General features: G+C 44.1%; 1 protein-coding gene across 26 annotated transcripts; it reads left to right on the top strand.

Annotated features, from left to right (window-relative positions):
• Nucleotides 1-3,960: 3,960 nt before the first annotated feature.
• LOC125518738 (uncharacterized) lies at nt 3,961-13,599 on the top strand. 26 transcript variants are annotated; one of them, XM_048683581.1, is made up of 16 exons: nt 3,962-4,309; nt 4,596-9,061; nt 9,146-9,273; nt 9,537-9,706; nt 9,781-9,953; nt 10,026-10,200; nt 10,275-10,449; nt 10,649-10,770; nt 11,100-11,164; nt 11,261-11,358; nt 11,450-11,564; nt 11,642-11,687; nt 11,985-12,049; nt 12,132-12,232; nt 12,392-12,501; nt 12,582-13,599. In XM_048683581.1, exon 2 carries the CDS (start codon nt 4,649-4,651, stop codon nt 9,053-9,055), a length of 4,407 nt encoding a protein of 1,468 aa, XP_048539538.1. In that variant the 5' UTR covers nt 3,962-4,309; nt 4,596-4,648; the 3' UTR covers nt 9,056-9,061; nt 9,146-9,273; nt 9,537-9,706; nt 9,781-9,953; nt 10,026-10,200; nt 10,275-10,449; nt 10,649-10,770; nt 11,100-11,164; nt 11,261-11,358; nt 11,450-11,564; nt 11,642-11,687; nt 11,985-12,049; nt 12,132-12,232; nt 12,392-12,501; nt 12,582-13,599. The 26 variants fall into 26 exon arrangements, with proteins under 26 accessions (XP_048539535.1, XP_048539538.1, XP_048539530.1 ...); XM_048683573.1 differs by having other exon boundaries at nt 10,275-10,518; XM_048683585.1 differs by lacking the exon at nt 10,649-10,770.
• The last annotated feature ends 721 nt before the right edge of the window (nt 13,600-14,320 follow it).

The raw sequence follows: 14,320 nt of genomic DNA, 5'->3' as shown, positions 1-14,320 counted from the left end.
TAGTTCCTTCACATCAGGTATTGATTGCAAATGGGTCGTCGGTATCAAAACCGACAGTTCTCGGGTGGATGGCCCGAGCTGTTACATCTGATTGATGGGTAACAAGAGAGAATACACACAACATTTACCCAGGTTCGGTCCCTCTTTATGGAGGTAAAACCCTAAGTCCTGCTCTTGCTTATATTATGGAAGTATCTAGGTACATAGTTGATCAACCTCAAGATCGTAAGTTGTGGTCTAAACCCTAGGGGTATGATGAATGTAGGAATGCGTGTATGGATGTCCTCTACGGACTAAACCCTCTGGTTTATTTAGGCACCAGGGGTATCTAGGGTTACATATGGTTGGTTGCCATCTAGGATTTAAATGCCGAATATAGCCAAGTATGCTTGAAGTGCACGCAAAGTCTTCGGTCGCCATGCGTTGAAGGCCTCCGGAGTCCCTTTCCTTGATGGGATGGTGGGCCGACCCATACATTAGTCCGGCTGGGCTAGGACCGCCTAGTCAAGGACACCGTCATGGGTGTTCAAGATAAAGAGAAAGTCAGATGGTACAATAGATCGTTACAAGGCTAGACTTGTTGCTAAAGGATTCAAACAGAGGTATGGCATATATTATGAGTATACATTCAGTCCTAGTGTTAAAGTTGTCAGTATTCGTCTTGTTTCGTCTATTGTCCTATCCAGAGGCTGGAGTCTCAGACAGCTAGATGTGCAGAATGCGTTTCTTCATGGTGTTCTGGAAGAGGAAATGTACATGAAACAACGTCATGGTTTTGAAGATAAGAATAAACCTTTTCATGTGGGTGGGCTTCATAAATATCTTTATGGGTTGAAGCAAGCCCCTAGAGCATGGTACTCACGTCTGAGTTCAAAGTTGCAAACACTTGGTTTTGTTCCTTCTAAATCGAACACAACACTATTTATTTACAACAAGTTCAAAACATCCATATTTGTGCTTATATATGTTGATGATATCATTGTCACAAGCTCATTAAATGAGGCAGTAACTGCATTGTTAAAGGATTTGAATTCAAAATTTGCTGCCACCTCCGCCATCCGCTGGCAGTACCGCAAGCGGGTGAAATGGTTGTCGCGGGAGGAGCGGTAGGACTCGAGCGGCGCTTCCTGCTCCGCCAGGTCCACGTCCGATGGGACCACCTTACCGACGACGAGCTGCTCCTCTGCCTTCAGGTGGAGTCAGCATGCGCCTCTCGGAACTAGTCCTCCCGCTCCTGCCACATCATGTCCATGTAATGGGCATGGGCCTCACCGATGGTCATGGTGCGATGCACCGACAATAGTGGCGCGGCACTGGTTTTGTCGGCAGCTTCCTCCATTAGGTCATCGTCGTCCTTCGGCTCCCTGCCGACTAGCTAGCCGGCAGCAAATGTGGCCATCTCCTTCTTTTGGTCTGACGTCAACTAGTCCCAGAGAGCTTTGGTAGGGGAGGAATTCATGGTGGGAGTGGTGCGGAGAGGGATCGGAAGCGGATGACTGTGGTTATGACCGGGGCAACGGTTTATATAGCTATGGTGGGCCGTAGAGGGACAGGCGGGTAGCACAGGAGGAGACGCCTCGGCGACCACATGCCATCAATGTGGGCGGCAGACGGACGGACGGGTGGCGGTCGTGCCGTTTGAACGCGTAACAGTCGCCAGCACCAGGAAGTGGCACGGGCGGTGCTCTGTTGGCCGGCGTGTGTGAGCAGTCGCGTCCGCTCTGGCCGGGCATGAATGCTCGCGCTGACGCTCTGGAGCGGCGTTGACTAGAAGCGCGTGGGATGGAGAAGGGGTTTGGGTCGGCCGGGCGGTCAGAAGTGGGCATGCGAGTAGTCTGGACTTCTACAAAGCCACCCATGATTGTCTCCGTTTTGCGAAAGAAAGTACATGCTCATTACAATAGTCCGGGTAGTACGTGCCGCGGAATGATATATGACCGCATTGGATGGCGACTGCGTTAGAGATGCCCTTGCTGCAAAACACTATGATGTTTTACAGTCGAATTCTATAATTTGACAGCCGGACAACATGTGGCTGGTCACAAGATAGAGACAACCGGACATACCAACATATGCATGCATCTCTGTCACCATAACTGCACGTATATCGCTGGTCTTGATATTTATGACAAGGCATCAATGGGAGCAGGAAAATGAATGCCTGATCCAGATCGCATCTTGGGTGTGTACGCCTGTGACCGACTGCTACTTCAGTCGACGGGCCATGTAGTACTGTGTGTGACCAGCAGCCCATCATTCAAGTCACCTACTTCGCTACCAATAATGCACATCAACGGCAGCACTTGACCGACAGTCTTATTTGTGTTATTTTATTTAAAAGTAGTCATCTACTGATTCTTCGCAATGGGTTTATTGTAAGAGTAAAAAAATATAAATAAAAATAACCGAAAACGACCATATATCATTTTTTAGTTATTTAAATATAATATATATATTAATTTTTATTTTAAAATTATTTATTTTGAATTTACTGTTCATCTCCAAGGAAATGCCCCCCGGAGGCTAAACGCGGTGCCCACATTTTTTTTTTTTGAGACAAGAAAACGCGGTGCCCACATGCATATATTGGATTCGGGTCGGCGGGTTGTTGCTCGGTCGATTTCATCGAGATAAGGATACCTTGTGTACAGGACTAGTCCAATTAGATACCTTGTGTCCTTGTCAATAACAAGCAAGAAAAAACTTCAAAAAAAATAACAAGCAAGAAAAAAAAGAGTTTGTATTCCAACTGACTGACAATTGAATTTCTTAATTTCAGGGGACAGGAGCACGATGGTTCACTGTTGAGATGATTTTTAGGGGACATTTTTTAGATGATTTTTTTTGGTCCCGATAACTGCCACACGTATGGTGTATCGGGTAGTTGTGCCACACGCCTCGTGTGGCATGGACAGCAACCAGCCCACACACCTACGTGTGGGCAAAACAACTAATGCCCACACATATCTTTTTTTCCCTCCTCAACCCTCTCACACGCGTGCGTGTGGGCGAAGTTGATAACGCCCACACGCCCGTATGTCTGACCTCGTACCCTTCTGGTCCCGCACGCGAAGCGTGACGCCCAACGCGCGCCCGCAATTGCCATGGTCCAGACCCTCGTCCATGTTCGTTTATCTGCAGTTGCCATGTCGCTGAACTACGGTTGTCATGTCGGACAACTGCAGTTGCCATGGTTGCTCAACTGCAGTTGCTATGTATGGTCTGATCTAATGTAGTTGCCATGATTTCATAACTTTAGGAGTTGTCACATACTAACACTAGGCAGTTGAGAGAGTTGCCATGTGCTCACAAGTATGCTAGGGCAGTTGCCATGTAAAAAGGAAGAGTTGCCATCTGCTTACGTGCACGTTAGGGCAGTTGCCATGTACGTGCATGTTGGGGCAGTTGACATGTACCATGCAAAAACACATGGCAACTCGGTAAAAAGACAGTTGCCATCTGCTTACGTGCACACTAGGCAGTTGCCGTGTACCCTGCAAAAACACATGGCAACTCGGGTAAAAAAAGAGAGTTGTCACCTGTTTATAAAGCACACTAGAGGCAGTTGCCATGTGCGCTGCAAAAACACATGGCAACTAGCAGCTTACGTGTGGGAGAGGAGACGGGTGTGTGGGCGAGATGGCAAATGCCCACACACCAGCCCTTGTGCGTGACTGAAAACTGGTGTGTGGGTGAACTGCTAAACGCGAACACACCGGCCCCTCCGTGTGGTAAAACGGATGTGTGGTCGAACTATGTCACACACCACACACGCCTTGTCCTACGTGGCATAGAAAATCAGCCAGATTGTGTCAAGATTCGTGCATATAGTACTGGACGGTGGTGTGTGCGTGTGGTCGAGATGATCAACGCCTATATGTATGGGTGTTAATATTTCCTTTATTTAGGGGACAGGAGCAGGATATTCGCTGTTGGTACGGCGGTCCTAGGCCCAAGAGTAGAATAAAAAGGCCCATCATACATCCATCTTCTCCGCACCTCTCTTTCCCCTCCCCAGAATCGCTCGCCACGCCACCGCAGCCGCCACCTTGCCTCCCCTGCTTCCACACCTCTCTCCCCTTGCCTCTTCTCACCACAACGCAGCAACAGAGTCAGCAGGTCCGAGACCCGGAGGGCGCGCGATGGGGTCGTCACCGGAGCGGGAGCGCAGGGGGGATGGATGATCTTGATTTGCTTGCCGCAGCAGCCGTATCTCGCTCACCGGCCCGGCGACCACCTCCGACCCGGGCAGGCAGGAGCACAGTCCTCTTCCTCCCCCAGGTCTGGCAGCAGGCAACAACTAATAGAGGTAAATCTGATTTCTTTCACTGTGACTAGTATACTATTTACTTTATTGGTTATATATGGATTGTCCTCGGCGGCTGTTTTTCTCCTCGCCTAGTTTGGAGATATAGTTCTTGAAGGATTTCAGTTTTACTTGAGTCCATTTACAAATCCAAACTATTTTCTTTACTGGCATGGCATGCAATTGCTGGCCCCACCTGCATTTACAGAGGAACTCCTTTTCATTCCCTCCATGCTAAGTTTGGATTCCTACAAGTGGATTCAAACTCCACTTTGATTCATGGATGCAGGTGCAGCAAGGGACTCGACTAAGTGAGAGGTCTTTATTGCCCGCCAACAGAGGATGTACACTCTTGTCAGCGCGGCGCTATGGGTGGTGGGCAAGGCGCTGGCCCCCGTTGCCGATGGCCTGCTGGAGGCTTGGGGTGCCACCAAGAACTTGGGTCTCAACATTGAGGCCCTCAGGATGGAGCTGCTGCTGGTGAAGGCCACGCTCGAACTTGCAGCCAGCAAGCAGATCTGCGGCCAGGCCATGGAGGAACTGCTGGGGAAGCTGCGGGACTCGGCGCAAAGTGCCGAGGACTTGTTGGACGAGCTGGACTACTTCCGCATCCACGACGAGCTCCATGGCACGTGTGACGCCGCTGACCACCATGCCAAGGGTGGCGTCCACGACTTTGCCTTCAATGCTCGTCACACCGCCGAAGCTGTTGGTAAAAAGGTAAGCTGTTGCGCTTGGCCAAGGGCCAGGCAGAGGTCAAATGTCAATTCCTCGTTAGACCCAAAAGCCAATCAGGAGAGTGGGTCACATGTCAGTTCCTCCTCAGAACCAAAAGCCAATCAGGAGGTCAGCGGATGCATTCCCAAGCTCGGTAAAATCCTCCCTTGCTCATCTTCGCCAAATGTTCGTGATGAACATTCTGGTCAACCAACTCTAACTCTTTGTGGTGCGCCCCAACGAGAAACACCAATGCTGGGATTTAATAGGGTTGATGTCTCTGAAAAAATGAAGCTAATTGTAGAGCAACTGCAGCCTGTGCGTAAAGAAGTTACCAAGATTCTGCAGTGTTGTGACCATATGGCTGTCTTAGATATAACCCGTAATCGTCCCATCACATCTGGTCAAAGCATAGAACCAAAATTGTATGGGAGGGACCATATCATGGATACCATCATACATGATATGATCAAGGGTAAATACCATAGCAAGGATCTAACAGTGCTTCCGGTTGTCGGTCCAGGGGGATTAGGGAAGACAACTCTGATACAACACATATATAAAAACCAAGAAGTTCAAAATCATTTTCAAGTTGTTATTTGGGTATGTGTGTCGCTCAATTTCAGTTTGAATAAGCTGCTAGAAGAGATTAAGGCATGTATCCCTAGAGTTGAAGGGGAAATAGATGGTAGGCCTGAAGAGCTGATTGAACAAAGATTAAAATCTAAGAGATTTTTGCTTGTACTGGATGATATGTGGGAGATTAGTAATGAGGATGACTGGAAACGGTTATTGTTACCGCTCAAAGCATCACAACAAAAAGGTAGCATAATTCTACTCACGACTCGTTTTCCAGCAATAGCAAAGATGGTTGAAACACAAAGTCATATTGAATTGAAAGGATTGGAATCCAAAGAATTTAGAAAACTGTTCCTTGCATTTGTTTTTGGCGATGAGCCCATTATAAATGATCACAGCTTTTTGCTCGAGACCGGAAATAAGATAATGGAAAAACTAAAGGGCTCCCCTCTTGCTGCAAAAACTGTTGGTAAATTACTGAGAAAGGGTCTTAATTTGAGTCATTGGATAAAAGTCTTAGAAAGTAAAGAATGGGATAAACAGACTAGTGTCAATGACATTATGCCTGCGTTGAAGCTTAGTTATGACTATCTTCCTTACCAGCAGCAACAATGTTTCTCTTCTGCCGCATTGTTTCCTGAAGATCACAAGTACAGAACCATTGAGCTAATCAACTTGTGGATAGGACTAGATATTTTACAGCCTGTTGGTCAGAACCAAACATTAGAAGATATAGGTTTGAGCAATTTAAGCGATCTAGTCGCACATGGATTTTTCAAGAAAGAGGAAACTTATGGTCATTACATAATGCATGACCTGCTACATGATTTAGCGTTGAAGGTTGCATCTCATGAATGTCTTATTGTGCATCATTCCAATGTGGGTTCAATAGAAATTTATCCAAGCATCTACCACTTGGTTATAATCGTAAATGTTGATGATACAATGTCTCGTGAAATCTTTAAGAGTCAACTGAGAAAACTGAAGACAAGATTGAAAGTTAAACGGTTGCATACTTTGATGTTATTTGGAGAAATGGATGAAAGCTTCGCCAACATTTTGGGTGATTTCTTTAAGGAAGCAAACGCTCTCCGCGTTCTCCATTTGGATAACATGCCATATTCTGGGGAGACCATGTTACATGATTTGCCAACACTTGTCCACCTACGATACGTATGTCTAGGGACAAAGTATGGGAGGGAGATGCATTTACCACTTCCCATTTCTAGATTTTATCATTTAAAGATTCTGGATCTAGGATCATGGTACCACATTCTTGACTTGCCCAAAGACTTGAATAATCTTGCAGCATTGCGTCATTTTTATACCCGAAGTGATAACCTTCATTCTCATATTCACAATGTGGGTAAACTCAAACTATTACAAGAGTTAAAGGTGTTTAGAGTCAACAAAGAAAGTGAAGGATTTGAACCCAGTCAACTAGAGCATTTGACTGAACTGAGGGAGCTTGGCATCTATAACCTTGAGAATATACGCACAAAAGAAGAAGCAGCAAGAGCAAAACTAATAGAGAAAAACTACTTGGAGAGTTTAACATTATGTTGGGATGGTAAGGGGTCTAATACCGAGCCTCGTGTAGAAGCAGCCATCCTTGAGAGCCTTCAACCACATAGATATCTTCAAAAGTTGTGCATTAAAGGGCACAAATGCCCTTCTTGTCCAACATGGCTGGGTACTGAGCTTGTTGTTGAAGTTCTACAATCTCTTCATCTCTCTGGTGTTTCTTGGGAATATCTCCCTCCTTTAGGAAAGATGTGGGATCTTCGTAAACTAGTATTGGAGAATATTGCCGCATTGAAGGATTTTGTCATAGAGCAATGCTTTTGGAGGCTAATAAAGCTTGAACTTGTTGACATGGGAAGTTTTGAAAAATGGGTACCATCACAGGACACTCATCATATGTTTCCTCTTTTGCAAACACTGCATATTAGGAACTGCCCTAAACTCTTGGAGTTGCCATTTTCAAACCATACTGTTTGCCCATCAGGTCAAGACTGGAGCACTGATTGGTTTCCCAAATTGCAAGAGCTTGTGATAATCAGGTGCCCAGAGTTATTGTTAGTGGCTCGCATTCCCTGGACTAAAACACTACGGTATGCCAATATAAGGGATGTAAAGCTACTAGGGGTGCTTGAGTACAACTCTCAATCATGCCATCTTGTCAATGTTACTGGGAAGGATGAAATGCACAACTTAGATCAGGTTTTGGCATTCAATAAACTGGCAGGGCTCGAGTCGATGGTACTCAAAAGGTGTCCACCTTTGGAGTGGAAGCAGCTTGTGATGCTAACCTCATTAAAGAAATTGGTTTTTGATAGTGCAGATGCCCTGGTTGGGCCATTAGGAGTTGAGTGTGATGTGGAATGGCAACACCCTGTTGAGCGTCTTGATGTCCAGGAATCTTGTGGTGCTAGTGGGAAGGAATTGACCAAGCTTCTAACCCACCTCCCAAGGCTTTCCATGCTATGTATCATAAATTGTGAAAACATAACACAGCTGGCAGTGGGGGTGGATCTGGAAAGAACAACATCAGCAGCATCGGAGGTGGAGCAGCATAAAGATGAAGATGGGTTGCTACTCTTCCTGGCCAATCTCTCTGACTCACTCCGGGAGCTGCGCATTAGAAATTGCCCAGAGGTGGCCCTGTTGGACCCCCCCTTCAATTTTTTTCCTGCCCTGCAATCCCTCGAGAGGTTACAAATTTTTGGCAGCCCCAAGATATTACCTGCTGGCTCTCCTTCATGCTGCTGTTTCCCATCCTCTCTGCAAGAGCTTGACCTTTGGGATGTGCAAGGCATGGGGACGCTGGAGCCCCTTTCAAACCTCACCTCTCTCACCAAATTAAGACTGGGGAATTGTCGAAAGGATCTAAGGTGCAAGGGCCTGGGGCCTCTCCTTACCGCCAGGGGAAAGCTCAGAGATTTAATAGTCATTGGCAGCCCTAGATTCTTTGCTGGATGGGATCCCAATCCCAGGCGGGTGCAGCTGCAGGATGAATTAGGACAAGGGCAGAAGCTGCAGCAGCTTGGTTCATTCAAGCTCTCGACGGATGACCACATGGGACTACTTGCTGCACCCATCTGCAGCTTCTTGTCTTATTCCCTCACCCACCTAAGGCTTTCTGATAACGATAAGATTGAACGCTTCACCATGGAGCAAGAGGACGCCCTTCACCTCCTCACATCCCTCCAGCGACTTGACTTTGGGTCTTTCAGCAAGCTTCAGAGCCTCCCAGCAGGGCTGCACAAGTTTACCAACCTCAAGAAATTAGGGGTCATGTCATGCCCGGGTGTTAGGTCGCTGCCCAAGGACGGCCTCCCCAAATCACTGCAAGAATTAGATGTTTCGAGGTGCGACAATGCAGAGTTAATACAACAGTGCAGGGGGTTAGTGGGAACTATCCCAAAAATCAAACTCCAACCTCGAGACTGACCCAAGGTAACGACAACCTAGAGACTGACCCTTGCTCTTTTTTTCTGTATAATAATCTGACCACTGCTTGTTTCCATCTCTACTATGTAGGCCTCTGCCTTGGAGTTCCTTTTGTACATTCTTCTAGCCTTGTAATTCCCTTTGCATACATGTACACTTGCCACATGCATGACATGGGGGTCTTGCGTTCAAGTCCTTCCTTCCTATTCTTATGTCTGGTAAGTACATCCACTTATGCTCCTTACTAAATTGGATAACTACATCCACTTATGCTCCTGCTATATCAGAATACAATTTTAACCTTTGGGAAAATAGTACTACTAGAACATTACTTATGATTTGTTTCTCCATGCCCCTCTGCGATTATCATTCGATGCCTTTTGGAAGTTTAGTTAAAAAAATGCCTTTTTTTAGTTCCTTATTTTTCATTCTAGAAAAAAATCCTAGAAATTGTTAAATCTTAGTTCTCTTCTCTCTGCAGGTATTCTTATCTTTGTTTTCATACGATTATACATACTACGTACTTAATTCCGGTGTACGTCACTCATCAAGACTTGGTGGTTTATATGACTAATTCGAGTGTCAAGATAAAAATAACACCATGGCATGATTGTGGAATAAATCAGATTTTGTTGTTCTACAAATATTAAGGTTTGCGATTTTCTCACCTACTGCTACATTTGCTATCATACCAGGTTCTTATTTTTTCTTGGCTTGTTGTGCAGGTATTCTTAGGTTCGTTCTTATATGCTTTTACATATTTTGTATTCAAATTTCGGTCTTCATCACTCATCAAAAATCAGTGGGTGTACATGGCTATTTTCGGTGAGGACCAAAATAACACCACAGAATAATTGCGGAATAAACGAGACTTCGGTGATTCACTGACGATATTAAGGTTTACAATTTTCTCACCTACTGCTACATTTGCTATCATACCAGGTTCTTATTTTCTTGGCCTGTTGTGCAGGTGTTCTTATGTTCGTTCTCTTAGGCTTTTACATACTTTGTATTCAAATTTCGGTCTGCATCACTCATCAAAAATCAGTGGGTGAACATGGCTATTTTCGGTGTGAGGAGCAAAATATCACAACAGAATAATTGTGGAATATATGAGACTTTGGTGCTTCACTGATGATATTAAGGTTTGCCGTTTTCTCACCTACTGCTACATTTGCTATCATACCTGGTGTGCTTATTTTGTTGGCTTGTTGTGCAGGTGTTCTTATGTTCGTTCTCGTAGACTTTTACATACTTTGTATTCAAATTTCGATCTGCATCACTCATCAAAAATCAGTTGGTGTACATGGCTACTTTCATTGTAAGGAGCAAAATATCACAACAGAATAATTGGGGAATAAACGAGACATCGGTACTTCACTGATGATATTAAGGTTTGCCATTTTCTCACCCACTGCTACATTGCTATGATACCAGGTGTTCTTGCGTTAACCAGTTCTCAGGTAGGGTTCTAGATCATTCATCTTTACATTTGATTGGCACTCACAAAGAAATGGTGGTGTACTTGGAAAGTTGAGGTTTGAGGATGAAAAGATCATCATTGCTAATTATGGCAAAAAAATGACTTTTCAGTGTTTTGCTACTTGGAGGTATGCAGTTTGTCAAATTATCTGCTGAATTGCTACCGATACGTAATTACCTCTTGCCCTTCAATTTTGCATTGTCAGCGCTATCCATCAAGAGGCTTCTGAGCTGTGAGTGTTCTTCCACTGGAAAATTATGTGATGTGGCAAGTGACCTGCTATTTAGTCATGTTGCTAGAGCATGTTCACTATTAAACCTTGAATGCCTTCTGTTTCAATTACTTCACCCCAACATGTTCTTTGCGACGCTGGTCAGAAATCATGAAAGTCTTGTATGAATCACATATTCTAATATGTTTTGTATTCACTAGTTCATCTTTGAAAAACATGAGGTGGTTTGTTACAATTCAGTGATTATTATTTACAGTCGTGTATGTTCTTATTCTCTCTCAAAAATAATCATGGAATATTCTTATGAGAACCCCAATCACGTACTGCAGGTTTTCATGTTAGTTGTACTCCAAATTGAGCAAGTTGTCACCAAAAATACTCACAAAGCTGCACAGTAAGTTGATGAATTGACCTGGATTTTCAACAGTTACATTATACGATTTTTTAATTTTCACATATAATTAGTAATTAGTCATTTTATGATTTGCAGATCTTGTGAGTCTGTTACCATGGAAAAAGTTGCCATGCATTCTTGGGCATGATTTGCATTCAAGTGATTTGGAAGTTATTGTGCCATTACATACTAAGGTACTGAACTGACCAGAGATTCAGAATAGTCTACTCTACATACTACCTGTTTTTACAGTTCACTATTTCTAATCGTTTCTATTTTGAATAGACATATACTGTTGGAAGCTCATGTCAGTTAAGATCATATTTTCAACCACATGAGAATTGTACTGCCCAGTGGATGCAACTTCATCTCTCTTCAGATCTCAGGCTATCACTGAAAGGTATGTTCTCCCTTTGCATCTGTACGGAAGGTGACTGCATAAGGAATATGTATTGACGCATGGTTCCAAAGTTTCAGACTAACAATCTTCGAACTACACAGCACAATAGCAGCAGGTCTGAAGGTATACAGCTCCTGTTTGCGCTGAAGTAGAGAATTGTTGAAATTATAGTGGAGGTGATAGGATGTGTGCAACTGTCAGAATCTATTAATAACCAAAACTAGCATATTATGTTGACCACTGCATCTTGATAAAACATTACACAGAAATTACCTTTGTTAAATTGGTCATTGTTCTTTCTCCAGTCCCATAAACACTGTTGGGAACTTTTTTTTTTGTTCCTCAATACAGGGCACTATCTCTTTAGACTTGGGATATCTTCATATTCTGAGAACTCTCTCTTTATATTCTGACAACTAGGTGTCACTTGTGCCAAGAATTTTCTTGCCGCTCTGTTGCTTCTTGCCTCAATTAGTGACTGATCTGTGAGTACCTCATGCTTATTGACATTTTCCCACTTCAGTTCGATACATACCGCCAGTAGAGCTAATTATGGTGTTAATTCAGTTTTGTTGATCAATCTCGTTGGAAGCAACAGATCGAATTGGCCAAAAGATGTGGATGATTCAGGCAGTCTTCCGCCTCTGCAACTGCCACCCGAAAAAATGGTATCAAAGTTATACTGTACCGATGACAGAAGTAGTTGAACTGCATGTTTCACATTCGTGAGTATCACTATCATTTGATGGTGATGTTTCCATGAAGTCCATCGCCATGTGATATCCTTACTGACTTATTTCTCATCATATATTTTTCCTTGGTTGTAGAGAAGCAAATGCATCTTCATTCTTCAGCCCACACTGGTGACTCCTTGATCCAAAGCGGCTGCGAAGAGAAAACTCCAACACGGCCAATCCCTTCTACCTTCATATATATGGTGCGTGCTATGCTATGAATATGATATACAGCGTTTTGTTCATTTTGTGTCATCAGATGGCCCCTTCCCTTTGCCAGCAGATGTAAGATGGAAAGGCAGTGGAATATTCAGTGTTTGCTTCACGGCAATAGAATGTTGCTCGTGCGGCTTGCTTGAAGTCTTGCCGCTTCCTGTTGGAGATGGGCACTGTTGAAACAAGGTGGATGGAGGGGTATGGAAGATGGAGAAGAGATGGACGAGTCTCGCCAAATCCTGAGTGCAGAGGGAGGTGGAAGAGGAGTGCGCTGCAGGTGCAGGTGGAGAATTATTGTCTACCATATCATCAACGGATCGAATTTCTCTCTATTAATCGTCTGTTTCTTTCAAAACAGAAACACAGGAAGAAAAATAAACAGAGGAAGATGAAACGGGTCTTATCCCACACTAGATGAAGACATGACCTAGTCATGCACCTAACTGAGAAAACAGAGCACTTTTCCTGTCAGCAACGGTGGGATCAGAAATAAACAAGAATTAATTAGTCATACTAGCAGTAGTTGACTAGTTTAGTTGCTGCATGTGGAAAGAGAGGGATCCCTAAATTGGTGAACAATTTTTGCTGTCAGAGAGTGATCCCTACCTCTGAATAAATAATCATCAATTCCCTACAATGTCTGGCAGATACTGTTTTCTCAGTTAGGTGCATGACTAGGTCATGTCTTCATCCAGATTGAGAATTTTCTATTAGTCCTTCATTGCACACATACAGTTGTATTAGTCATTCTGGTTGAATAGGTCATCTCAATGGAGTTATTTCACCAAGGGGTAAACAAACAAACGAAAAAAAGAGTTTGTATTTGTCTCTGTTATTCCTCTGTTTCTTGCAGAGCAGAGGAAGGAACACTCTGGACTGCTCTTCCCTTCAGCTTTTGTATACAACAGTAGTTTGCCAGCGATGTGAAACATATAGCAGACTAGCTTGCAACCATAGAGGGATTCCTTCCTTGGCAAACAGTTAATGTCGCCGAAATTGCTCCTGGCATAAGTATGAACATGGATGCAGGCGCATTGAGTTGTTTGGACTACAAAATATATATAATGTGCAATTCATTCTCCTCACTGTATTCTATGGCCATATCGTTCATATCCACTTATAATCAAAGCTGCACGCTGTTTAAACTCTCTTTTGGATGGCAAGGCAGCAGTCGCCTGGTCCAGATACATTGCTCATGCTGCATAAATTCAGAAAGAGTGGACAAAGTTGCTGTCAGCCACCTCTGAATTAAACCATGTGATGGCGAACCCTCCACAACTAGGTTGCCAGCCAGCCAAACTTTAATGCTCTTTAGGTTCTCCGGACGCTATGAAATAAAATTTCGTCTGAACAAGCAGAGTGAAACTTTGTCTTGCGTCTTCAGCTTTCCGTCTCAACTGAACCTGAAGAAGGCCATAACGAGCCAGCGATCTACATGAATAATGCCTGAATGATTTACCAGCTTAGATTGGCTCGCACTGCGCTTGCTTGTGTCCATCCATCTTGGCTTGTTCAACAAACTATCTTGGCTTGTAAGGCAGCGACAGGAAATATATACCTCGTATTATGCTACGTACTACGAGATTTGACCGATGCATATGAGGTAGCTAGGCTCAAACAAACTATAGCTACACTTGTGTATGCGACTCATGTCTTTGAGTACCTACTACTACATATTCAGCAGTTTTGCATGCTCCCAGGCTCTCAAGGATCAATGGACGTCATCCTCGAGACAATGACCAAGGTCACACCAAGGTGATGATTAACCGACCACATGCTGTCTGAATTCATAAAGACACATTGAGA

This window comes from Triticum urartu, chromosome 7A (genome assembly GCF_056163025.1).
Source record: "Triticum urartu cultivar PI428250 chromosome 7A, HENAU_Tu73, whole genome shotgun sequence".
NCBI classification, from domain to species: Eukaryota; Viridiplantae; Streptophyta; class Magnoliopsida; order Poales; family Poaceae; genus Triticum; species Triticum urartu.
This window is presented reverse-complemented; position numbering and strand designations above follow the sequence as displayed.